We start from the raw sequence: 27344 nt of genomic DNA, 5'->3' as shown, positions 1-27344 counted from the left end.
CAGAGAACTGGATCTCTTCCTCTTTATAGAGGGAGACGAATAAAGCTATAAAACATTTTTTTTTTACCTTTTAAAAAGGCTGTAAACCTCAGAAAAAACAAACAAGAAAACCCTGTAAGACAAGGGCATAATGAGCTAGTATGCATTGTATACTAGCTCATTATGAAATACTTACCTTAGAACAAAGCTGTTGCAGTGGCGCCCGCACATGACTGACATTTTCCCCTGGGTTTATTCCAGTTTCGCCAGCACTGGAGCTGCCGTTCACAGCACGGGGCTTGGAATGAACGGCATCCATGGCTGTACCCGTCAGAGCGCATGCGCCAGTGATGTAATTGGCTGCATGCAATGTAAATATCTCATAAACTGTACACGGCAGAGAAAGTTTACGTCCTCTTTAAGGGTAAGGGTCCTTTCACACTGGGTGTATCCATTTGACAGACTCCACTTGTTCAGCGGGTATCGATCCGCTGATCCCCGCTGAGCAGGCAGATGACAGGTCCATCCCTGCTCACTGTGCAGAAACGGACCTGTCAGAGTCCCACTTCTCCTGTATTGGGAGATCGGATGAAAACAGACCGCCTGTTTTCACCTGATCTTCCAGGCAGATGGCAAATAGGGCCATCGTCCGTCTGGATTTTGTGGACAGGATTGGATCAGATAGCAGCAGACATGTCACTACAGGGGTGAATGGAGCGCCTGATCAGGTCCGCCTGAAAAAACTGACAGGCGGACCTGATCAGAAAACCCGTGTGAAAGGGGCCGAAGGCATTACAAATAGGATTTTTATAACAGCTTACCTGTAACTTAATGGGTTATAGCCTACTATCAGGTGTTGACACTGGTAAACCCTAATTAAGGAAGTTTACTCCCCTATATAACCCCTCCTCCTTCCAGGAGCACAACAGTTTTTGTAGCAAAGCAATATACTTGTATCCCAAAAAAGAGGGGAGGGGTTCCATGATGTACTCCAAGAAAAGGACAGGTAAGCTGTTATAAAATCCTATTTTCTTTATCGTACATCATGGGACACAGAGCCTTAAGTAATTACTTAATGGGACATCCCATAGCAATGCCACATGAGGGGTGGGAGAAAACAATCCGCAGGGTACACCGAGTTGAGGATTTATACTGATGCCTGCAGCACACTTGGCCCAAAGGCGAAATCCTCATACCTCCTTACATCCACCTGATAAAATTTTGTGAATGTATGCACTAAAGACCAAGTTGCAGCCCTACAGATCTGAGCCATGGAGGCCTGATGACGCACTGCCCAGGAAGCACTAACCGACCTGGTAGAATGCGCTTTAACTTGAAATGGGGGAATTTTACCCCTTAAATCATAAGTTTGAATTATCACTTGCCGAATCCACTTAGCAACAGTGGATTTCAACGCTGCCTGTCCCTTCTTAGGACCCTCCGACAGAATAAATAAGACATCAGTCTTACGAATCTGAGCAGTTTTCTTTAAATAGATTTCACTGCTCTCACCACATCAAGACAATGTAGTGACTTTTCTTCCCTGGAACATGGTTTTGGAAAAAACGATGGCAGGACAATATCCTGGTTCAGGTTGAAAACCTGAAATTACTTTTGGCAAAAAACCTGGACGAGGGCGTGACACCACTCTGTCCTCATGAAAAATCAAATATGGCTCTTTACAAGAAAGAGCAGCCAATTCTGAAACCCTCCTTGCTGAGGATATAGCAACCAAAAATACCAACTTCCTTGTCAGAAGGACTAGGGGAATCTGTTGTATTGGTTCAAATGGCTGTTTTTGTAACACAGACAAAACTAAGTTTAAGTCCCAAGGGTTCAAGGGAGGTTTGACGGGTGGATTAAGCCGCGTCACCCCTTGTATAAACCCCCGGACTAAAGAATGAGTAGCAAGTGGTCTTTGAAATAAGACTGATAAAGCTAAGACTTGCCCTTTAATAGTACTTAAGGCCAATTTCATTTCTACCCCTAATTGTAGAAAGACAAGAATTCTGCCTATGATATATCTCCGAGGGTGCCAACCCTTGGATTCACACCAGGAAATGTAATGCCGGGTACACACAAGCGGACTTTTCGACCGGACTGGTCCGAAGGACTTTCCAAATGAACGGACTTGCCTACACACGATCACACCAAAGTCTGACGGATTTGTACGTGATGACGTACGACCGGCCTAAAAATAAGGAAGTTGATAGCCAGTAGCCAATAGCTGCCCTAGCATCAGTTTTAGTCCGTCAGACTAGCATACAGACAAGCAGATTTTTCGACCGAACTCGAGTCCATCGGAAAGATTTGAAACATGTTTTATTTCTAGGTCCGTCTGACTTTTGGGAAAATAGTCAACTGGAGCCCACACACGATCGAATTGTCTGACAGAGTCTGGTCCGCCGGACCAAGTCTGCCGGAAAGTCTGCTCGTGTGTACGCGGCATTAGCCTTCCAGACTCTATAATATATAGTTCTGGAAACTGGCTTCCTAGTAGCGGGTAGAGATAACTGACCCGGAAAGCCCACGTTTCTTTAGAATGTGGGTTTCAATAGCCAATCTGTTAAATTTAGAGACCGTAAGGAAGGATGGAATATCGGTCCCTGAGAGAGCAGATCTGGCCATAGTCGGAGGGACCATGGGCCCTCCACTGCCATCTTTACGATTTCTGCGTACCATGACCTTCTGGGCCATGCTGGTGCTACCAGAATTGTCGGCTTTCTTTCCAGCTTGATCCTGCAAAGAAGTTGAGGCAGCAACTGAATAGGGGGGAATGCATAGATCGGTGAAAACTGATCCCATGGGGTCACTAACGCATCCGTTCCGCATGCGAATGGATTCTTTGTTCTGGCCACAAAGTTGACGAACTTCATGTTGAACCTGGATGCTAGAAGATCCACGTCTGGAGTCCCCCATCTTTGACAAAACAGCCCAAAATACGTCGGGGTGAAGAGACCATTCCCCTGGGAATAACTGCTGGCGCCTTAAGTAGTCCGCCTGCCAATTCTCTACTCCCGGAACGAAGATTGCATAAAGGCATGGAACATTCCTATCTGCCCAAGTTAGAATATGGTGCACCTCTCTCTGCGCTGAAAGACGTTCGGTGCCCCCTCAGTGATTGATATAGGCCACAGCTGTGGCATTGTCAGAATGAATCCTGACAGGATAATCCCGTAACCTGAAAGTCCAGGCCTTTAGAGCCAGGCGTACTGCCCGAATCTCTAGGATATTGATGGGCAAGTTGTTTCGGTACTTGACCACTGTCCTTGGACAGTTGTCTTTTCTAGTACTGCCCCGCAGCCTGAAAGCCTGGCATCCGTCATTACCACTTTCCAGAGGACTGGTCTGAAGGATCTTCCCTTCAGCAGATTTTGAGGTAATAACCACCAAGTGAGGATTTGGGCCACTCTTGGGGACACCCGCATTGGCAAGTCTAAAGCTTGAATTGTTTTGTTCCAAGCAGACAGGATACTGTTTTGCAACAGTCTTGAATGGAACTGGGCATAGGGAACTGCTTTGAATGAAGCTACCATGGTTCCTAGAGCTCTCATGCAGAGGAGAATGGGGGGATTGCTATTTGACCTGACCCTCCGCACCAGTTCTCCTATGGAGTTGATTTTTGCCTGAGGCAAGAACACCCTTTCCTGGGCTGGATCTATGATCAGACCCAAGTACTCCAGCCTTCTTATCGGTATTAAGGAAGATTTCTCTAGGTTGAGAATCCAACCCAAACTTTTCAGATAGTTGGTTGTAGTGCGTACGCTTTGCTCCAGATGAGTCGCTGATTGATCTATAAGTAATAGATCGTCTAGGTATGCTACAATTGTTTTGCCCTGTGCCCTTAACCTGGCTAGAGGTGGGGCCAGCACCTTGGTGAACACCCGGAGGTGCTGTGGCTAGCCCAAAGGGCAGGGCTACAAAATGAAAATGCTGCTGTTCTAACTCGAACCGCAGAAACTTTTGATGAGCAGGAAATATAGGGACATGCAGATATGCATCCCTGATGTCGATTGACACCAGAAGTTCTCTTCCTAAAAGGATATACACTACCGACCTGATTGTCTCCATGCGAAAGGAGTGGATCTTCAGGAATTGATTTAGCTTTCTTAGATCTAGCATGGGTCTGACATCTCCACTTGGTTTTGGTACCATAAAAAGGTTTGAATAAAATCCCAGACCTTGCTCTTTTGTGGGTATCTGTATGATCACCCCTTGAGATATTAATTGGTCTAGTGCCTGAAACAGAGACTTGTTTTTCTCTGGATCTTTGGGAAGGCTTGACCTCAAGAAGCGATATGGGGGAAAGTCCCAGAATTCCAGCTTGTACCCCAGCGTTACTGTGGAAATGACCCATCTGTCCTGAATTTCCTTTTTCCAGACTTATGAAAATTGCAGAAGTCTTCCCCCCACCTTGGTGAGGGGGATTGCATCTTCATGATGAGGCTTTAGGATTCTGTTTTGCAGATTTCCTACCCCAGGGATTCTTTTGAGCCTGGGTGTGACCCGGAGTCCTTCCTCTAGAGTCTGATGGCAGAGGCCATTGCCACTGCCTAGAGGTGGAAGCCCCTGGCACAGGGGAAAGAGTCTGTTTAAATGCAGGGCGTTTATATTTTCTTTTGACTGGTAAAAAGGTACTTTTCTCAGCAGAAATTGTCTTGATATGTTTATTCAAGTCTTCTCCAAATAGTCGCTCCCCATGAAAGGGGAACCCAGTGAGGAGGTTTTTACATGGTGTTTCAGCTGACCAATTTTTCAACCACAGGATTCTGCACATATGTATAAGCATAAGCGTGAGGCGGGATGCCTGGTGAATGAAGTCTTTGATGGCATCTATGGCAAAACATAATGCCTTAGGTAGTTTAGCCAAATCTTGAGCTTGTTGTGTAGGAAGCTCTCTAAGGGCCTGTTTGAATTGGTCCTTTAGGGATCGCGGCGACTGCAGGCTGGGTGAAGGCACCTATGGAAAAAGCAGACTTTAGCAGGGATTCCAACTTATCTGTTGGATCTTTAAGCATTTGTGCATTGTCTACATGACAAGTTAAGTTATTATTCACATTGGAAATCGCAGTGTCAATTGCTGATACTTTCCATTTTTTGGAGAATTTCTCCTCCAGAGGATAGAGAATTGAAAACATCTTAGGAGGGAGAAAATTTTTCATGAGACTCTGTTAGAAGCAGCATGAAAGAGGAACGAACCATCTCTGTAAGAGTTTGTATAAGCAATTTTTCAGATTGAGACGCTGAAAAAGGTTCATCTACCGTTGTTTCCTCAGTAGAAGAATCATCGGTAAGCTCTTCTTGATTGATTGAGGGTAGAACCTCATTGTGTGCCCACTGTTCCCCTTGTAAAGCTGAACAGGGGGAGGGGGACCTAGTACGTTTCCTAGCCATTTGAATGGAGAATGCGATTAAAGCTGCTACTCTTTCTTCCAGACCCTGGGGTGAGGAGGAAAGGGTTTCTTCAGTCACGTATGCAGGTGCTGAGATGTGAGAGGCAGCTGCACCAACAATTTGCTCTAATGGCTCACCCTGAGTTGCCATGATTGGTAATTCAGGCGAGGAAGACAGCATGGAAATACAGCTTGAAATCCCAATGCCTGGGGGTGAAACCTTTACTCTTTTGGCTTTTGTGGTGTCTTTTTTGGCAGGCATAGTCCTAAGTACAAAAACAGAGGTGCTATACACATTGCACTAAATCGCTGAAAATAGTCAATACTTTTACCATTGCTATACAGTTCAGCTTAGAGCTGGAAAAGGATGTCCTTCCTGAATCAGGACATGCCAGTTTTTCAACCCATACGTGTCCCACAGTTCGTCTGTCCCTGTGTGCAGACAGCTTATTTCCTCCTCCTCAGCAGAGGAGAGACTGACACAGCTGTATTTATCTGCTATCAACCTGCCGCTCGTTAGTGGACGTTTCACTGCACCTGCGTTAGGCCACGCCCCCTCCCCAGACCCAACATAAGGGGGGTGCGGCAGAGTCTCCTGCAGTGAGGCACAGACCTGTGTAAAAAATACAGCCACAGTAACAAACTTTCAGCGGTATAATAGCGGGACCCTCCGTCTCCCCCACGGCGGGGGGGGTAATGTAAGGTGGTACAGCGCTGCTGTCCCCCTAACCCTTTGGTCCCATCATGGGAAGAAAAAAAAGACATTTTTTTTGCAGCTTTTCCTACCTTGCAAAAATCTGCTTCCACACGCTGTACAGCCAGGCACGGAACTGAGCAAACAGTGAGACAACAGAGTAAGGTATGTGCACAGACTCCATCTAGTGGAGATTTTAAGGCATGACAACATTTTTCCTTCAATGAAAGAATTGTATAGATATTTTTAATATCCAAGTCTCTCTTTCCCTACCTTGTCCTTGGCGCAAGATTTTGCTGATTTAACAGAAAATCCAGCTTTCACCCATCACGGCAGGTTACGTTTAACAAACCTTCAAGGACTGGGTCCGTTAAAAACGGGGTCCAACCGCCTTTGGCCTTGTATAGCACCCCACATCAGGAAGCTTGAGGTAATGTAACAAGACCTAAGCCCTGGGTTCCTGCCCTACTAAGAGGCATTACAAGCAAAACCTTGTGCTTTGGATCCCAGGTATCATCCATTTTAGGCCTCAGTGGCACTTCTGGATGGATCTGGTTTATTTTTATGGAGGAATTTAAATCCAGCATGGATCCCTCCTGGAGCTCCTCAGAGCACTTCACTCGTGACCAACACCTTAGACACTGGCGCAAAAACTGATGTGCTCCTGGAAGGAGGAGGGTTTATATAGTGGAGTAAACTTCCTTAATTAGGTTTTACCAGTGTCAACACCTGACGTTAGGCTATAACCCATTCATGAATTACTTAAGGCTCTGTGTCCCATGATGTACGATAAAGAAAGTTTGTTTGTTTTTATTCCTTATTTATACTTACCTAGGTGGATGCAGCATCAGACCAATGCTGCATTTGTCCCCCACCGCCTCTGCACTGAGAACAGAGCCACCAAAGATCGCTGATGGCTTGGTTCTCTCACCTCCCCGAGCAGAGAGCTGCTGCCTGTCACTCAGGAGTTCTCCTCCTCCATGCTCACTGGAGCGCTGAGCTGTGGAGGGGTTGGGAGCGGCTGTCATAGCAGCTCGCTGAGAGGCCGAGACTGCCATCAGTCCAGGCAGCTGGCGAATCCAGACTTCCTATCCTAAATCGGGATGACGCGCTGCCTCGACTGGTTCCACTGACATTAGCGGAGAGCATACTTCAGACAGCTCTCCGCTGAAAACAGCACTCCTGTGACCCATAGGAAAAGCCCAGCCTAAAAAGCTCAGACTGGACTTCTCCTTTTAAAGGTAAAATCGTTTTGGATGGATACAGTATCTTACAAAAGTGAGTACACCCCACATTTTTGTAAATATATTATATCTTTTCATGTGACAACAATGAAGAAATTACACTTTGCTACAATGTAAAGTAGTGAGTGTACAGCTTGTATAACAGTGTAAATTTGCTGTCCCCTCAAAATAGCCCCGACACAGCCATTAATGTCTAAACCACTGGCAACAAAGGTGAGTACAACCCTAAGTGAAAATGTCCAAATTAGACCCAATTAGCCATTTTCCCTCCCAGTGTCATGTGACTCTCTCACACCGGTCGCTGGAAGTTCAACATGGCACCTCATGGCAAAGAACTCTTTCGATCTTAAAAAACGAAAAGATGGCCTAGGCCAGCGATGGCAAACCTTGGCACCCCAGATGTTTTGGAACTACATTTCTCATGATGCTCAACTACACTGCAGAGTACATGAGCATCATGGGAAATGTAGTTCCAAAACATCTGGGGTGCCAAGGTTCACCATCACTGGCTTAGGCTTTGAGAAGATTGCCAAGACCCTGTAACTGAGCTGCAGCACGGTGGCCAAGACCATTCAGTGGTTTAACAGGACAGGTTCCACTCAGAACAAGCCTCGCCATGGTCAACCAAAGAAGACGAATGCACGTGCTCAGCGTCATATCCAGAGGTTGTCTTTGGGGAATAGACGTATGAGTGCTGCCAGCATTGCTGCAGCGGTTGAAGGGGTGGGGGGTCAGCCTGTCAGTGCTCAGACCATACGCCGCACACATGATCTGCATTGCTGTCGTTGCAGAAGGAAGCTTCTTCTAGAGATGATGCACAAGAAAGCTTGCAAACAATTTTCTGAAGACAAGCAGACTAAGGACATGGATTACTGGAACCATGTCCCGTGGTCTGATAAGACAAAGATAAACTTATTTGGTTCAGATGGTGTCATGCATGTGTGGCGGCAACTAGGTGAGTACAAAAGACAAGTGCGTCTTGCCTACAGTCAAGCATTGTGGTGGGAGTGTCATAGTCTGGGGCTGCATGAGTGCTGCCGTCACTGGGGAGCTACAGTTCATTGAGGGAACCATGAATGCCAACATGTACTGTGACATACTGAAGCAGAGCATGATTCCCCTCCCTTCAGACTGGGCCGCAGGGCAGTATTCCAACATGATAACGACCCCAAACACACCTCCAAGATGACCACTGCCTTGCTAAAGAAGCTGAGGGTAAAGGTGATGGACTGGCCAAGCATGCCTCCAGACCTAAACCCAATTGAGCATCTGTGGGGCATCCTCAAAATAGAAGATGGAAAAGCGCAAGGTCTCCAGCATCGACCAGCTCCGTGATGTTGTCATGTAGGAGTGGAAGAGGACTCCAGTGGCAACCTGTGAAGCTCTGGTGAACTCCATACCCAAGAGGGTTAAGGCAGTGCTGGAAAATAATGGTGGCCACACAACATATTGACGCTTTGGGTCCAATTTGGACATTTTCACTTAAAGGTGTACTCACTTTTGTTGCCAGCAGTTTAGATATTAATGGCTGTGTTGAGTTATTTTGAGGGGGCAGCAAAATTTGCAATGTTATACAAGCTGTACACTCACTACTACTTGTAGCAAAGTGTCATTTCTTCAGTGTTGTCACGTGAAAGGATGTAATAAAATATTTACAATGTTTATGCTGTAAATTGATGGCTATACATTATTGAAGTGTCCCTTTTTCCAAAAATTTGCGTTTAAAACACCGCTGCACAAATACCGCGTGATATAAAATATTGCAACAATCTCCATTTTATTCTCTAGATTCTCTTCTAAAAAAATATATATAATGTTTGGGGGTTCTAAGTAATCATCTAGCAAAAAATACGGATTTTAACTTGTAAACACCAAATTTCAAAAATAGGCTTAGTCATAAAAGGGTTAAATATTTGGAAAAAAAATTGGATTTAGAACCACTTTAAAGAGAAGGTATAGTGTTTTTTTTTTCTTCCTTTAAACCATTCCTTTATTTGGTTTATTCAAAAAGAATAACATTTCTTAAATTTGGAATTCATTAACAAGCGCATTTGATCTGCCTCAAGAAGCTTGCATGAGCGGGAGAAGTGACATAAGCAAAACCCCTTTGAAACGGGCTCTCATATTTTCCACATGTAGAAGCCCATTGTTTACAAAACTCAAATTGAGCTGGAATTTATATAAATCATTACAGTGAGCTATTCCCAATCCAACAGCTCAGGCTAAAGTTTCAGTCAGAGCTCTAAACCTGGCAGCGTCTGCTGGGCTGTCTTTTTAGCCATTTCATAGTGCTTTAGGAATCCTGTATCGTGTAGACTCTGGGTGCTTCATTTGTAAAGGCCATTTTCAGCCTTGAAGTCAAAACTCCATTACCCCTTAAAACATTTTTTGAGGCCATGTATTATGCTTCTCTACCACTGTGGAGGCGACACAACCAAGATTTCAGAACTACAAAGTTAGTAATTGCATATTGAGTACCACGGTTCTAGAGCTCCCTAGGTATGTGCAGGTACCTCTGGGTTTTAAAGGGTCACGTACATTTTCTCACTTTAGGCATACAAGTATTACAAAAGGTAAAATTAAACTGTAAAAATGTATTGGATATGAGAAGTGGGCCACAATTATCAATAAGAACTTAAGGAACTGTATTACTGTGAGTGCCTTATACACTGAAGTAGAGAATTGGAAAGTAAGATTATAAATCGTGAGATACACAGCCAAAACACTTAAAACACTTATAATAACGTCTGTTACACACAAAGCATTTTTTTCACTTGTCTTTTATTCAGTAGTTTTTATCCTTTTTTGGCTTTTTTATTTTTTAAGTCCTTTTTTCCCCCTTTTCAGCGCCAGACAAGGCAAGAAGTGAATACAGTCAGGTCGTCATTATAAATGAGAGACCAGGACACAACTCTCAGTAATAGCCTTGTTCCCCCCCATGCCACCAACCCTGCCGTGGTTAACCCATCTCCCTGTGTGCTTTCTAGCAGTCGGATTTGCACCAGCGCAGGGCAGGATGAGGAAGAGCAGGAGTTGGGAGAGGAAGTAGGGAGGGATGGATACCAAGAAAGAGAGTAAAGAAAAGGAAGGGGGCTAGGAGAAAAAAAAAAAAACAGAAAGAAGCCATGAGAAAAAAAATATGGAGTGAATAAAAAAAAGTAACAAAGATGACTGACTTTGGAAGGGGAAAAATGATTACACCATGAACCCAGCATGATCATTCTCCACCAGAAAGGGCCCCATGGGGTATAGGCTGGCAATGCCATTGACATCACAAAATAAAATAGACAAAGTTAATCTACATATTAGGCAAGATGGTTAAAAAGAAAAACAAAACAAAAAAAAAAGTACAGTAAACCCTGTCGTTAGAAAACGGCAGGAGCAGGGCCCACCCCTGCGCAGCTATAAAAAGGACATTTGATGGCACCTTAAACACTGGAAAAGTCAGACGGGGAGGGACTGGCAAAGTTCCCGCACTGTCAGAAGTTTTTCTTCAGTTTTGGAACAGGGAATTTACGAATTCTAGGCTTGACTATTGGAACTAGGTGGACTAAGGACTGTCCCACTCAGAAAGGCCAGTACTAATTCACTCGGTCCTGGAATATATACAGGTTATTGGTTGTGGCCACAGCAATGATGTTCTCCTTAGGATGCCAGGCTGTGTGCAGGATCTTCTTGTTGAAGTCCAGACTGTCTACCGTAATCTCATCCTTCTTTCGCTTGCCGCTGGCGCACACTTTTCGTGGCTTCAGCACCATGCGTGGCTTGCTGTTTTCCCGCGAGGCTTCCAGAGTAATGTCGCGCTTGGTATTGCGGTCAAACATTCGGAAAAAGTTGTTGTAGGACCCGGTCATAACAACACTGCAGATAAAAAGTAATAGTTTAAAACAAACTTATACATCACTCCAGGTCAGTCCACCCAACTTAATGTGGATGTAAACCCACTCTCCTCATTTCTAAATTACTTCCATGGTGCTGCTCTATAAGGATACACATGCCTCCTGCATGTATCCTTACCTGTCAAATATCTCCCCTTTTGCTGTTTGGCGCCCTATAATACTCCGGATTCCGTGGGCAGGTCTGTTGTCCAGGGCCACCTATATACTCCCCTTCGCCAGGCATCGATATTTCATACAATGAACTTCTGCTGGTCCGTGGATTATGCCCCATGATCACTAACATCCAGTCAAAACCCGGGAAAGTCACCACATGACTTCAGCATGCCCAATTCATGCTCAGGTGCGGAGCAGCCAATCATGGGAGAGCTGGAGAAGGAGGGGGGATGTGAAGTACACAGAATGCCTCTCTCACACACTTGTGCATGAGAAAAGGAAATCACCTATGGCTTACAGCAAGGGGGAAGAAACAGACACCTATTTTTCTGTTTTTATCTTACTGAATAAAGATAAGGAGGATTGCTCAGAGCTGGATTAACTCTTCGTGGCAAGACTGGGCACAGATTAAATGACATCCTCTGTTGTAACAGATATGAGTTTGATTTGATGAGTCAGTCCACTGTAAGCCCCAGGAATAGTTAGGTGTGAGTCCAGCTTGCAACCGCAGAACTTTAGAAAGCAAATATGGATGACTGCACGCCGATGCCCATAAAACGGCAACTCCTTTTTTGTAAATGTTTAAAACATCCACAACATCACAGCAATACAGAATAAGAGAAACGGTTTACGTGTTTCATTCCAAGAGGCAACTAATCATTGAGATTTACAGGCATCAGTGTGCGGTTATCCACATTTGATTTTTGTAGTAGTTTAATACACCTTCTATTCCACACCAAAAATGAAAGTCTTACTATTGGGTCTCTAAACCTGTGTAAAAAGTTAGTCCATTCTTTTCTATTTTTTGAAGGATTTAGATGCAATTAGAAAGGGAAAAGAAAGTTCAGCTATGAACTGCCTACATATTTAGACATTTCGTTCTTGGCATGCACAGGAGTTTAATTATGAAAAGGAAAAAAAAAAAAATGTATGTTCCCCAGAGCAATCAAAACATACACAGTTCTTTCAGGTGACCCCAATTGCTTCCTACTAAACCATGTAGTGTTTAAGTGATCATCTAAATTACCAGCCTCCACATGGACAGAACTGACCATTTACCCGACCTGCTGCTGTTGTCCCAGAGGAAATCTTAATTAAAAGGAGAAGTACAGCCAAAGCACTTTTGGGCCTACTTCTCCTGTGGGTCACAGGAGTGCACTTAGTTCTGCTCTCCTGTGATCCATATTTAGCCAACAGCAGGCTAATGTCCACTGTCAGCTGACATCATCCAGCCAGTCCAGACGCTGAAGGGATTCTGACTTTAATGTCGGGATCCACCCAGATCACATGCCTTATCAACAGCTGGCTCAGCCTCTCAGTGCGCTGCTGTAAGCCTGAGCCAGCCGCTATCACCCCTCCACAGTCTGGTCTTCCAGTGATCACCGGAGGAGCAGAGTAGAGGGGCGGTGTCCGACAATCACTGAAGATCGAAAACTGATCAGTAGTCTTTGATTGCTCAGTTCTCACACTTAAAGCTGGCGGTGAACAGATGCCGCATCCACCTGAGTACGATTGTTTCTCTTTTGTAAATCCCACACTTCTTTTAAATACTCACCTTCCAAAGTCAATAACTGCAGTGGGCAATGTTCCTCCCATGGCTTCCCAATTGACAGTGCTTGGGCCTGGAGACTGGTTCAGACAACGTTCAGTGCATTGCCCTTGGGGACCATGTAGATATGTCCCACGTTAATCTATTGGTTAGAAGTCATTCACTTCCCGGTAGTAGTGTAAAACAGACCCTAGCTTGGGAACTGCTAGGCCAAGCAAATACAAGATTCACTGTCACAAAACTTACTTGTCAGGTCCATTCCAGCAGCACTCAAACTTGTCGAAGATGCAGTCATTTTCATATAAGGAGCACAATTTACTCCTGAGGTATTCATGTACCTGTGGAGGAGACACAGCCACATCACTAATCGTAATGTATACATATTTCTTCTAGATTACAGATCATTCTCAACAACAAATGTCCAAGTCAGAGCTCATATTTTGATACCCCGATTTCCAAATCTAAGACAGAGGTTTCCATACTTGACAGATCTTTGTGACTGATCCAAAAAAATTCTGGAACCCAAAACAGGTAAAAAAAAAAAAAAAAAAAAAAACCAGGAGGAAAGCAGAAACGGTTTTTATCCACAGAAACCAAAATTTTACACTCTCACTGTTCCACCATGCACTAGATAAATAGCTGCCAACTGCTTGTAATGGACACAACCCACATTTTCTTTAAATCTGGGCAGTCCTGTAGCCCAGGTCACATCCAAACTACCTGATATGTTTCCACGGGACGGCTTTCCATGTTTAGGTCCCAGATTTTGACGGACAAGTAATCCCTGGTCATCATATATCGGCCATTGTGGCTGAACTTCACATCTGATATGGAAGAGATGATCTCTGAGAAGAATGACCTATTGCTGGGATCTTCTGGTTCCTCAAACACTAAGGGGATAAAAAATTTAAAAAAAAGGTAAATGAAAGAGTTCAAACAGTACAATGCAAATTAAAGTGGAACTTTAGTTAAAAAAAAAAATCTTGCTAGATCACTTCAGGCTGGCCCCTTTTGCAGGCATAGCTATGTAAAAATAAAAATGACAGTTACAGATCATCTGATAGGATAAAACTAGTAAAGTAATATCTTAAATCTGGGTTACACCACTGGCATCCGTGCAGTTGCTAAGCATTTGCATGCAAATGCTCCGATACCTGAAATCGATACTTTCAGGCTCGGTTCTTTCAGCTGGGCAATGTTTATTAACAACATTGCTCAGCCACTGAAGCCGAAAGATAAAAAGAAACAATTGCTTATTTTTGTATCTTTCGGTTTATTCATCTACAGATGAAAGGGATGAACTTTGATCTGCACATGAAGTTAGTTTAAAGCAACCTGAATCAAAAAAAATTTTGTTTTTTTATTAACCCCTTGGTGCCAACTGCTACCGATGCTTTAAGGGATTTTCTATGTCGGGAGATGGGGTGGGGCTTATGGCCACTGTGATTGGCTGCCACATGATCTGAAAAATCCCGATTGCAAATGGCGATCAGGGACTTGCTGTAAGGCGGCAGGGGCACGCAAAGCGCACACTCTCAGCACATCACTGTCGGCACCAATGCCCTCAAATGTGCGGCCGCTCGGCGCCAAGAGGCCACATATTTGCCTCCGATCGGTTGCGAAGGGGTTAAATGTTCCTCTGCTTAACCCCTTATTAACTCCTAATTTACTCTAATCAGCCTTAAAGAGGAAGTAAAGTCTTCCTGTTTAATTGTACCTACAGGTAAGCCTATAATAAGGCTTACCTGTAGGTACTGTAAATATCCTCTAATCTTGCACCGTCCAGGAGATATTTAGTATATACGCCGCCATCGGTGCATGCGCACTGAAGGAACGCCCAATCGCGCCGTTTCTTCAGGGCCCTGTGCCGTGACTGGCGGCACCCATGCGAGAGTGACGTCATCGCGGGCCCCGGCCAATCACAGCACCGGAGCCCATGAACCTGGAAGAAACTCCGGGGAAAACATAAGCTAGCTCAGCGGTGTGCGGGCGCCGCTGCGAGAGCTTCGTTCTAAGGTATTTGCATACTAGCTCATTATGCCTTTGTCTTAGTTTTTTAAAGATAAGTTGTGCCAATATTCTATACGTAGAAAAAAAAAAATTTACACTTTTTTTTTTTAATCACGGTTATTGCTGTCACAAGGAATGTAAACATGTGACAGTAATAGGCAGTTACCGGTACTCTTTATGGAGAAATCAGGGGTCTATAAGACCCCAAACCCCTCCTCTGCACTTGAAAGTATTAAACGTCAAGATCAGCGTTTTTATATTTTTTAAAACTGGCGCCTTTAAGATGCCAGTAATCAGGGAAATGTCATCATTCCGGGTTACTAGATCCGAGACCTGAACGAAGCATCAGCTTTGTTCGCGTCTTCGGCAAGCCCGCCCGGTGGGACGGAAGAGCCCGGGCGAGCGGCGGAAGGGGGGGATACTAGTGCTGCGGTGTTAACAGGGCACATGGAGGACAATTTTTTTTTTTGTGCCCTTGCAGATTGCATGCAGAAAAAGGGACGTATTTGCACATGGTGTGAAAGAGGCCTAAAAGCTTTGAAGACAATACCCAGGGAAGTTGTTTTTCTTTTTGTTTTTTAACTTCAACTGTTGGGAAAAAAAAAAAAATCAGTAAAACTAAAGTGAAGGTCTCATCAACGCAAGACTTTTTTTTTCTAAGGCTCCATTCACATTTGGTGTTTTGAGATCTTGGGCAGAATCACTGTAATTCTGCCCGCAATCTCTAATCGCACTACAAATCGTAAAACGCATGTTTGGGTGCCATTTTCAATGGCACCTAAATGCAGTGTGGTTTTGCTGCAACTATGGTGCTGCAACCAAAGCAAATTGCATTACGTGAAGTTTGTTGCCCAAAAGAAGCTCCTGCTCTTCTTTTTGGGGTGACACGCTTCACGTGATTTGCTGCAATTTATCACGTGACAAGACTGCAGTGTTTATGCATCACTGAAAACGAATGCCACCCAAACAAGCACGCTGTGTTTTGTCAGCATTGCAGTGCTATTTGGAATTGCAGCGATTCTAAAAGTCGCTCAAGCTATCAAATGCTTGGAATTAAAGGGGTTGTAAACCTTCGTGTTTTTTCACCTTAATGCATCCTATGCATTAAGGTGAAAAAACACCTGGCAGTGACCAGCCCCCAGTTTTATTTACCTGAGCCCTGGAACTTGACCCGCCAGGGACGCGCTGTCTCTCTGCCCGGGGTTCTCGGCTCTTGAATGGATAGATTGGTAGCAACGCAAACATTGACTCCCGCTGCTGTCAATCAAATCCAACAATTTGATTGAAATCCTATGGACGCCGAATGCTGAACTCGGGAGCACCCCCAAAAGGTAACACCCTTGGGGAAGCGCTTCCCCTAGGGGGTTATCTGATGCGGGGAGGACCTGTGACAGCCGGCGGGGGACCCCATAAGAACAGGTTTGGCGACTGTGCAAAACAAGCTGCACGTATGATATGTTTGTTATTTTAAATTAAAAAAAAAAAAAATGAACCCTTACAATCACTTTAAGTTCTCTGCCAGCAGCCTAGACCATTTAGTCATCTGCTCTATGCTGAAGGGAGGGTTGGGTGGATGGAAGGATCAGCCAATATAAACCAGGATTCTTCCCTTCAGCTGAAATTGTGTTTAAATACCTGGCTGCCCTGGGATCTAGCAATAGTGGGATCTTCATAGATTCAGAAATTTTTGAATCTTATGTCTGTGGAATGTCTATGCTGCTGAAGAGAACTCTGCAAGACAGAACATTCATTGGCTGCTCTGGCTCACACAAAAAAAAGGTAGGTGGAAATAGCAGGGAATCAGCATGACAACTGTAGACAGTAAGCAAGTGTTAAGGCACTCTTAGTAGACTGTCCAATCAATATTTGATTACTTTATGTACTTTAGATATTAATGTTAATAATATGTGTATTTTAAAGCGGTATTAAACTCCAAAAAAAAAGTATAATGTATTGCAGCTCACCAATCAGATGTGGTGACTGCATTGGTTTTTATTCCGCTCCATTTCCACCTGGTGATCCGGCCAGTAACACACCTCCTGTATTAGAGCACCTCCACTCTGGATGAAGTAGCACAGGGGGCACTATTGGACAGCAGCATTGTCAGTTTGGGGGGGGGGGGGGGGGGGCAGAGTATTAGATGTTCTAGCAGATTTAGACACACTAACAAATTGTAGCCACTCTAGTAAACGGTTTGCCTCCCAGACTTGTGACTTACTGGCCAGATCACCAGATAAAAATAGAAGAAAGTCGACTGAAAGTAGTTGAAGTAGGCGTCCTAGTGTACCCGTTAGGGGATCTCATCTTGGGAACTTAGTATGGGAGCTGGGGAGGCACATTATTCGGAGCCTTCTCTAGTGATCTCCTCAAGGTTATGACTACTATATAGGTTCAGGCGATTGAACACCGGTTTTCGGGGGGAAAATTCATGATTGTAAGTTCTGAAACATCTACTTTCTTTGATTAAAATAAGTCTTAATTCTGTATCAGGGAATACAATCCCCCCCATATGTCCAACTTGGTTTTCTCCCCCTTCTTACAAGCATACTCCGTATATATTTTCAGATTGTAATTTATTATAATCTGTTGTATGATGTTGTTGACCTCTTTTGTTGGTCTTTATGTATTACATTTTCATAACAATAAAAACATTGAAAGAAAAAATAGAAGAAAGTCTAAAAAAACGAATGTAGCTATCACATCTAAGAATTGGTAAACTGCAATATAATGAATGTTTACTTTTGGGTTCAAGGCCCCTTTCACACAAAGCAGACAGATCGGGTCCATCTGTTTTTAAGGAAGATCCATCCATCGCCCTCTATGAAGCTGAGGGTGTCAACAGACATGTCCGTAGACACCTGCCGACGTCCGATCTGCCAAAAAAAAAAAAAACAAACAGATGGATGGGGGATCCGTTCCCCATCCATCTGGCAGATCGTATAGCAGTCGGTGTAACGGAAAGGGGGTCTGTTCACATCTGACCCCCCCCCCTATAGAGGACAGCGAGCTGTGTGTCCTCTCTACATAAGCGGAGCGGACAAGCTATCCGCCTGCTCAGCAGGGATCAGCGGACAGATTCCCCACTGAGCAGGCGGAGTCTGCCCCATGTGAAAGGGGCCTGACACTCTTATTTAAACTCCAATAACAATTTACCAACCAAACAAGGACGATCCAACCACATCAAGGAACTAAAGCTGTTCTCCCTGTCCACTTATGACATGAAAAGGGGTGAAATGATCTTCCATGTTCTTGAAGCACACACTTTGGCCTCAGTCACACCCATAACGTATATATAAAAACTCATGGAGGGGGGGGGGGGGGGGGGGAATCGCATTTTTATGCAGGCCAACAGGTCTTTTTCCTGTGTCATTTCATTACTTTTCACTTGTGTTTCTGTTGTGCGCATTTATATGCTTTTTACATGTGTTTATGTACATTGCAGTGTAGAAAAATGCAGACACAAAGCACAACTCTGCACCACAAATGACACCAGCATTTTTGGTGTGAACAGGGCTTATAGAAAACAATTGTTGTCTATGTGTCCTTGCAGATACCTGCAGATTATTACTGTCAAAAAATGCAGGTCTATGCACATAGTTTTATCATCCCCTAGAACATGATAGTATATGACTTACATTTAGAATGGCGATCACACAGTGCAGACTCTCGCATGTCACACAGACGGATGGTGCCTTTGCTGCTGCTGTATACAAAAGTATTGCAATGATGTGGGTGGAATTCTGCTGCTGTGATCACCTCTGTCAGCTCTTCCATGTTGGCAGGTTTAATATCTACGATGTCTGGTAGTAGGTAGGTGAAGGAAACCTATTATAATTTTCACCTCCCAGAACAGAGATAAAAACAAATGTAACTAACCGCTGGGATTACACAAGTGCAGGAAGGAAATCATCATCCCCTCAGCACTGCAGACATGGAATTAAAATAGAAGTATTGTAGATGCCTCCTTTTATTCTCAGTCCTGGGTACATGTCACTCTTACAAAGCTCAATTAAGACAAGCTGAAGGTATACAAATCAATTCCAATGTGAGAAGCAGATATGTATGAAAAGGCATCCTGAGAGTACAAGTGAAAACCAAAGAATCCATCTTTACTGTATTAGTAAATCAATCATGCATTAACCAATAAGTCTTTCAGAGTCCCATTGGTAAAACAAAAACAAAAACACAAAAAGAAGATATTAAATATGTTTTTTTGCCAACTCTGGGCAAAGTGAAACAGCCTTTTTCTAGCTCACTGCCCAACACGCCTATACACACCTACATCCACATGACTTCCAGAGTGTTTATCCCCATTCATGACCAGGCCATTTTTTGCTATTCCACACTGAACTACATTAACTGGTAAATGTTGCAACACTGTACCCAAACTAAGTGTATATAATTTGCTCACACAAATCGAGCCTTCTTTTAGTGGTATTTGATCACCACTTTTTTTTTTTTTTTTTTTTTGCTATATAAACAAAAGACCAAAAAAAAAAAATTATATTTTTTTACTTTGTTATAAAACATGTCCAATAAAAATCAAATTTCTTCATAAATTTAGGCCAAAATGTATTCTGCTAGATGTCTTTGGAAAAAAAAAATCTCAATAAGTGTATATTAATTGGTTTGTGTGAAAGTTATAGTGTCTACAAACTATGGTATATATTTTTGAAAAGCGATCAATCTCGATGTACTGACGGCCTAATTTCTTGAGGCCTGAAAATGCCAGGAGAGTACAAATACCCCCCAAATGACCCCTTTTTGGAAAGTAGACAGTCTAAGGTATTTAATAAGAGGCATGAGAAGTTTTTTGAAGAAATTTTTTGTCAAGTATTTGGAAAATGAAGAAATGAAATACATTTTTCTCACTTTATTTTTTTTATTTTACATATTGTCACCAGTGCAGCACGGTGTCGTCATATCACTAGTGTGGCAGAGATCAGAGATACTGACAGTATGATAAAAAAAATAAATTTTTTATTAAATTTTTTTTTTTTTTTACATCCTGTCAGAGTGGTTCAGTGTGATCATAGTGACTACACTGGAGGGGAGATCAGATTTTTTTTTTATTTCACATTTTGATTGCTCTTATAGCGAAGATCACTTTAACAGCAATGTTTTGAACGGTCATGATTGGGTTTCATTCTTAACAGCTGTAATTGGCCCACAGCTTTCAAATGGTACAGGGTGCTTTGATTGTCCCAGGTACCATGCGAAAGCTGTGGGCCAATCACAGCATCACAACACTAAGAAAAGCTGTAATGAATGAAACCTATAACAGTTGCGTTTACATTGTGATCATGTGATCGCACAGCAATCTCGCGATAGCCCGACTACGGGAGCTGAAATTTGCGGTGATCAGTGTACACAACAGTCATGGGAGCGGTGCGCCAGTGCTGGGCGATGACCATGTATGTCACCTGACCTGTAGCAGCCGCTCGCTGTAAAACTTGTGTGGGTGGGCGTATGGGAAGTGGTTAGTGCACACCCCCAGCTCTGATGCTCCCTCCTAAATCATCACAAGTAAGGGGAATAGAAGAGCATGTGACCTCAGATATGGGTAAAAAAAAAAAAAAAAACAAGGCTGGGATGGTGGCTCTGGGTGCTCTCATATGCCACCAGGAGCAGGTTATAGTAGAGAAAATGAACTCAAAAGGAAATCATAACATGGCTCTACACCACCACAAAGTAATGAACAAAATCAACATTGTACTGCAAACATGCAAATATAACACTCAAAATAAGAGCTCTGTGTATTAATAAATGCCAATATAGAAGAACCTCAGGGTTTTTACATTTTTACTGCACTAATCCAGCTTCAGCATAAGTTACCAGGTTTAGAAAGTTGGACCCGTTTTCTACAATGATGTATTACATCAACAGGCTTCTGTTTACAGTATCCAGATAGAATGAAACCTGAAACAGGTATAATAGCAATCAGATAATCACTAAATGGACAAAAAATAAATCCCTGGATGGACTTGCATCTTTATTCAACCTTATAAACGAAATACGTAATAATATCCTTTTTAGGATAACACAATATCAGTTTCTGCTTCTTAACACCTGAATAAATGTAAGGCTGCATCCACTGGACAAAGAAATCAGGTGGATTCCAGGAGAGGATCATTTCATGTTACTAGACAGTGGGGTCTCAAATATAGGCCATCTGAAAAAAAATGTTCTGTTTGAAAATCCAGTCATCTCGCTTTTTTTTTTTTTTAATGAGTTTACACTCATTAAAAAAAAACCCAAGAAAAGCAATTCTGAGTTAAAGGATACTAAAGCTCCTGTCTGTAATTTCCAAGTGCCAAAGGTTGACCCGAAGGTCGTCTGCTGACAAGTACGTCTCATAGTCACTGTTGACTGAGATGGAATTGATGTGATATGTGTGAGCATTGGCAAAAATCCTACGAGGACTTGCTTCAACCATCAGGTCCATGGGGCGGAATACTGGCACCTACAGTGGAACGGAACATATGGTGAGCATTTGCAAAAAGAACAGTCATCCATCTATTTGTGGAACACTGGGTCAAGCCTCATCACCTCTAGGAGACACACACACAGAATTGTTATCTGGTGATAGAAACCTAGAGTACAGCAGTGCAGGAACACTTACCCTGAGTGTGGTCACAGTGGTTGGATCCCTATACCTTCCATTCTCTTCCTTCAGGTTGTAACCTTCTGGTCTCTTGTCACGTTCACTGATTTTCCACAGCTTGATAGTTTTATCTGTGAGAAAAATATGGTCACATTAAAGATGACGTAAACTCTGGTGGGTTTTACTTCCTCTTTATTTCCCTGCAAAGGTAAAGCATAATGGGCTATTATGTATCACATAGTAGCCCATTATGTGTCACTTACCTGAAACCGAAGCCTGCTATGTCACTGCTGTCCCCACTAGCAGCGAGCGTCCATCTTCACCCCTCTTCCTTCCGGGGCTGCAAACTCCGGCTCTGTGACTAGCCGGAGTCGTGTGACGTCACTCCCGAGCATGTGCGCGGGAGCCGGCAGTCACGGCATGACTCCTATTGGAAACGCCACGATGTGCCCTTTCTAAAGTGCGGATGCGCGGCAGACATCGGGCGCATGCGCCATAGTCATCGGCTTTTTTGTAAATATCTCCTAAACCGTGCAGGTTTAAGAGATATTTCACGCACCTACAGGTAAGCCTTAATGTAGGCTTACCTGTAGATAAAAGTGGTTGTACAGGGTATACAACCACTTTAAGGAGTTGCATATAATGGTGTGCGAGACTTGTCACAGAAAATATCTAATGCATTAGAGGAGTTTGGCTGGCTTCACACCGAGGCGGTTTTTATGGCGTTTTAGCGTTAGAAATAGCCTCTAAATTATGCCTGAAAACTGCCTCCCATTCATTTCAGTGTGACTTTTCACACTGGGGCGGTGCGTTTGCGGGACTTTCTTAAAAGTCCTGCAAGCAGCATATTTGGGGCGCTCCCAAAGCACCCTGCCCATTGAAATGAATGGCCAGCGCTTCCAAAGCTCCTGAAAAGCGATACGAAGGTGCAGAACACAGGCGCTTTTAACCCCTTCTTTGGCTGCTAGCGGGGCGCTAAAGCGCGGCGGCCCCAGTGTGAAAGTAGTCTGACGGCTGGTTCACACCACACAGCGTGCGTTATTGTGCATGTATTGCATGTCCTGAACACATGCTGCAATGGGTTGTTGCAAGGCATCGCAATGCTCATTTATTTTTCTCAATCTTGTTAATCCTATGTAATTTTATGTACAGCTGCACACGGCAATGCATTACAGCGGGTCTGAACACGCTGCTCAAAAATAAATCATGCCCAATTTCTTTTTCCAGCACACACCAATGTGCTGCTGGGCAACCCCCTCCTAAATCCAGGGTCTGGTGTGATCGAGCCCTAGGGTCAGATCAACTCTTTAGGAGCCGGTAAGGCTGGGGAACTCAGATCCAGAGATCTCCCCATCAGAGTGAAATGTTACATATGGTTGGACTGGCCCCTTACAACATCCAAAACATCATTTTACATGTGATATTATGTACCTGCTCTTATTCAGAAAAAAAAAAAAGATGACTCACCATTTGTAGACAACAGGAACTGTGCTGCATTTTTCTGTGGTAACCATCGGATCTTGTTGATTTTCTCTTCAATTTCTAAACTCTTCAAGTAGTCAAACTCTGGTTCATGACTTTGGAAAGTGCTATACACACTGTATTCCCCTCTATGATACGGACTCTTACTCTGCAATAAAATTGACTTTGCTTTACAAGAAATTCAGACATAAAATGAAATGCTAAGATCGAACATGCAGGGGTAAAAAAAAAAAAAAAAAAACAGTTCTGTGGGCAGAAAAAAATACTTGAATATGTCATTTTTGTACAGGCGTTTAGTGTTTTTTTTTTTTCTTCCAGAAAACTCCTCAAAAAACGCAAACCAGAACGTTTTTTTTTTTTGCCTCTGAACATCTTAATGTGCATGGACAATTAGAATAACATTAGCTGTTTCTACAGGCAAAATGCACAACTACTGTGGAAGCAGTGATTTTTTTAAGCCCAGTGTGCATGGATCCTCAACTATGTTTCCACCATAGATTGTCCAGAGGGGAATCGAGATCTTTTACAGTTTTGCAGGAGAAAGTTGTGTACAGAAATGATGGTGGAAATCTCATCATTCAATACTCCAAAAGAGGCGATACTCCGATTTGTTATTGAGATCTTCTAAGACTATATTTACATTTTCAAACAGGAGCCACCACTAGATGGCGATGGCAATAGCTGATTTGGACACAACAGTACTGTACATGCTTTTTAAAAGGAGTAAAAGGAAAACTACCAGCAGCGAGACTAAGAAAGCCTCCTGACTGCCACAGTTCATTGCAGAAGAAATCCCAAAGATACAAGGGCTGATCAAGTAATCACAGTGACTGCAATGCCTGATGGAAAAGGGAACCAGTCATAAATGTCAATCTTTAATCAGTATGTCCTCTCCTAAATAGTACCCTTACCTCTCAGAATCACTTGACATTTTAATATTTGTATGTATGTTTGCTATCAGAGCAGAGGTTTTGACTTTAGCTGGCCATTTACAGATTGAAATTCAGGCGGTTTAGCAGGAACTAGCTGAATTTCGATCCATGTATTGGTAGGCTGGTTGTTCTCAAGTAGATAAAGCGATCAACCTTAGTACAACCAGCCAGTCAGCTTTTTGTTTTTTTAATCCGATAACTGCAGACAGCTAAACCCGCAAGCAGTGATCATTGTAGTTGGACGGCTGGGAAACCTCCCGCTGTGAGAATACAATAGCTCCATGCTGTAGTTTAAGGAGTTTATGGGGACATTGAAAGTAAGATAATTGGTAAATGCACGGCCTGCCTAGTGTAAGGCCATCTTTTCCTGTGCCTGAGCTCAGAGCCGATATCACACACTGTTCTAAGGGGCTGTTTGGAATCCATGAAAAAACAAAAGCCTTTGTTAATTGACAGTTTGAGAATATCTGAACAATTTGTAAAATGTGCAGGCATACTATGAGTTAAGTTCAACAAAGTGCATGTCACCTCCCAGACATCTCTCATTTATATCTGGACAATTCTATGGAGCTCCTCTCACTCCAGGGCTCTGAGAGGAGAGAAGCCGTCTCAGAAGTTCTGCCTGCCCCTTTCCTTTGCCGCCCATTCTCAGAAGCCTCTTTTATGAATGAGTTCAGAGGCAGCTGCAAGCAGGTCTGCAGCTGAATGAGCAGAGACCAGAAGGTCCAGCATCGGAGTTCCAGAAATGTAGCAATAGCTATCCTTTCAGAGCTCCATAGACTCTCAAATGGAAATTAAAGAGATAAGTCCATTAGGTGATATACACCTCATTTGACTTGACTTATAGTATGCCTGCACATTTTACAAAGTTGCTGAATTCCTGGAGTTCAGCTTTTAAGCGCAAGTTACCCTAACATTTTAAAAATTACTCATATCTGTGGTACCATATACTTTTATTAAAAAATCTGCTGTTCTCTTTGCATTGCTTCCTTTGTATGAAATACCTGGTGACCCTGTCAGTACACTTGCTTTCCTATTTCAAACTGACCACACCAGGTCATGGAAGCACATCAATCTCAGGATGGCCAGTTGGCCTCTTTGCATTCTCTTTGGGAAGCAGAGCCTGCCTGTAACTTATGGTCAGACTTGAGCAGACTGTCCCACTGCACAGCTCTTCACTGGGAAGTAATGCAGTTTCTCTGCTTCTGCTGACACAACCCCACCAAAAGAAATATTACATATAGATACGCACAGGCAAGTATGTTAACCCCTTGAAACGAACTTTTTCTGCAGTAAGTCACAATAGATGAACACAATGTGCTTAACCTGATCAATTGTAATTTCTCATGTCTTTATTGAGCCCGCCCATTAAACATTCACTGTGCTGGAAGGAAAAGTAACCCTTGGAGTTAACAGCTTGTTGAACCTCCTTTGGCAGCAATGATTTCAATAAGGAGCTTTCAGTAGCTGCACAACATTCAGGAGGAATTTTTGACCATTCCTCTGTACAAAACAGCTACAGCTCATTTGTAGGATGACTGGTGTGCATGGCTCTCTTAAGGTCATTTGACAGCACCTCTATGGGATTAAGGTCTGGGCTCCAGCCGGGTCACTTCAAAAAGGTGCATTTTCTTTTTCTAAAGCCAGTCTGGGGTGAAATTACTTTAATGCTTAGGGTTATTGTTCTGCTGCATCATCCAACCTCTACTAAGCTTTTTGCTGGCAGCCACCCCAACAGTATCCTGAAGAATATTTTGGTAAACTTGAGAATTCAATTTCCTCTCAATGATGGCAAGTGGTCCAGGCCCAGAGGCAGCAAAGCAGGACCAAATTTTGACCTTCTGTCCACCATACTCCACTGTTGGGATGTTTTGAGGTTGGCAAGCTGTACCCTTTTTGCACCATACATAGTGCTGAGTATTCTCCTGGAACAGTTCAACTTTTGTTTCAGCAGGCCACAAAACATTTTCCCAGCAACGTTGCAGTTTGTCAAGGAACTTGTTGGCAAACTTCAGGCGTGCAGCAATGTTTTTTTGGACAGGCTCAGCTTCCTCCACGGTGTTCTGCTTAATGGACACCCTGTCTGTTCATATATTTACGTAATGTAGACTCATGAAAAGGGATGTTTGCCTGTTCCAGTGATGTCTTCAAGCCTTTAGCTGTTACACGTGGGTTGTTCTTTACCTTATTGAGGATTTTGCATTGTGCCCTGGGAGTCATGGCTGGGCACCCACTGCAAGGAAGGGTAGCCACAGTACTAAACGGTCTCCATTTATAGACAATATGTCTTTTGATTGATGGATGCCTGAACACTTTTGAGATTCCTTGGTTTCCCTCTCCAGCCTTATGCAGATCAACTACTCTTGATCGAATGTCACCAGAGAGCTCCTTTTTTGCAAGTCATGGTTCACAACAGCTAATGCTTCTTATGAACAGTAATCTTAAACAGTTTGAGCGTCTTATCAAAGTAGCTCTAAGCCACACCCCCAAACTCATTTCATTAACTACTTCCCGCCCAGCCCATAGCAGATGACAGCCGGGCGGTGGTTCAGTTATCCTGACTAGGCGTCATATGACGTCCAGCAGGATAACATGCCGCTGCGCGCCCGTGGGGGCGCGCATCGCGGCGACCGGTGTGTCAGTCTGACACACCGCTACACCGATCTTGGTAAAGAGCCTCCGCCGGAGGCTCTTTTCCTACTTGATCAGCCGTGTCCAATCACGGCTGATCACGCTGTCAATAGGAAGAGCCGTTGATCGGCTCTTCCTCACTCGCGTCTGACAGACGCGAGTAGAGGAGAGCTGATCGGCGGCTCTCCTGGCAGGGGGGGTCTGCGCTGATTGTTTATCAGCGCAGCCCCCCCTCAGATCACCACACTGGACCACCAGGGATCGCCACTAGGACCACCAGGGAAGGGGCAACATGTGGATGGCCAGGTATGTACCCCATGGCCATCCACATGTGCCCAGTCAGTGCCACTCAGTGCCCACAAACGGGCACTGATTGGCACCATTATGTTGCAGTGATGCCCAGCAATGCCACCCTTAGGGGCATCAGTGCAAACAATCAGTATCAGTGCCACCCATCAGTGTCACCTGTCAGTGCCCATCCGTGCCAACTATCAGTGCCACCCATAAGTGCCCATCGGTGCCACCTATGAGTGCCCATCGGTGCCCAATGCCACCTATCAGTGCCACCTCATCGGTGCCCATCAGTGCCGCCGGTTATTCACTCTCCTCCCTCTTTTTCTCTCTCATCATTTGAAGCCCACTGTATACGTCTATTCTCTCCTACTTCCCTAAGAATTGCTGTGATCTACCGGCCCCTTGGACCATTATCAACTTTCCTTGATGAGTTTTCTGCCTGGCTACCCTACTTCCTCTCTTCAGAAATTCCCACAATCC

General features: G+C 43.8%; 1 protein-coding gene across 3 annotated transcripts in view; it reads right to left on the bottom strand.

The window, feature by feature from the left end:
- Positions 1 to 10102: 10102 nt before the first annotated feature.
- The window catches only part of PPP2R2A (protein phosphatase 2 regulatory subunit Balpha), a 61191-nt gene continuing 43949 nt past the window's right edge, over positions 10103 to 27344 (bottom strand). For all 3 annotated transcript variants that reach the window (XM_073622242.1, XM_073622239.1, XM_073622241.1), the window contains exons 4-10: positions 22993 to 23155; positions 21544 to 21656; positions 21207 to 21384; positions 18557 to 18721; positions 13632 to 13801; positions 13158 to 13249; positions 10103 to 11171 (exon numbers count right to left, since the gene is read on the bottom strand). In XM_073622242.1, the coding sequence (XP_073478343.1) occupies positions 10892 to 11171; positions 13158 to 13249; positions 13632 to 13801; positions 18557 to 18721; positions 21207 to 21384; positions 21544 to 21656; positions 22993 to 23155 (1161 nt within the window). In that variant the 3' untranslated portion in view covers positions 10103 to 10891. The remainder of the gene's footprint in view (positions 11172 to 13157; positions 13250 to 13631; positions 13802 to 18556; positions 18722 to 21206; positions 21385 to 21543; positions 21657 to 22992; positions 23156 to 27344) is intronic.

The sequence above is a fragment of the Aquarana catesbeiana genome, linkage group LG03 (assembly GCF_042186555.1).
Source record: "Aquarana catesbeiana isolate 2022-GZ linkage group LG03, ASM4218655v1, whole genome shotgun sequence".
NCBI lineage: Eukaryota > Metazoa > Chordata > Amphibia > Anura > Ranidae > Aquarana > Aquarana catesbeiana.
The sequence above is the reverse complement of the archived record's forward strand: the minus strand, read 5'-3'. Positions and strand labels throughout refer to the sequence as shown.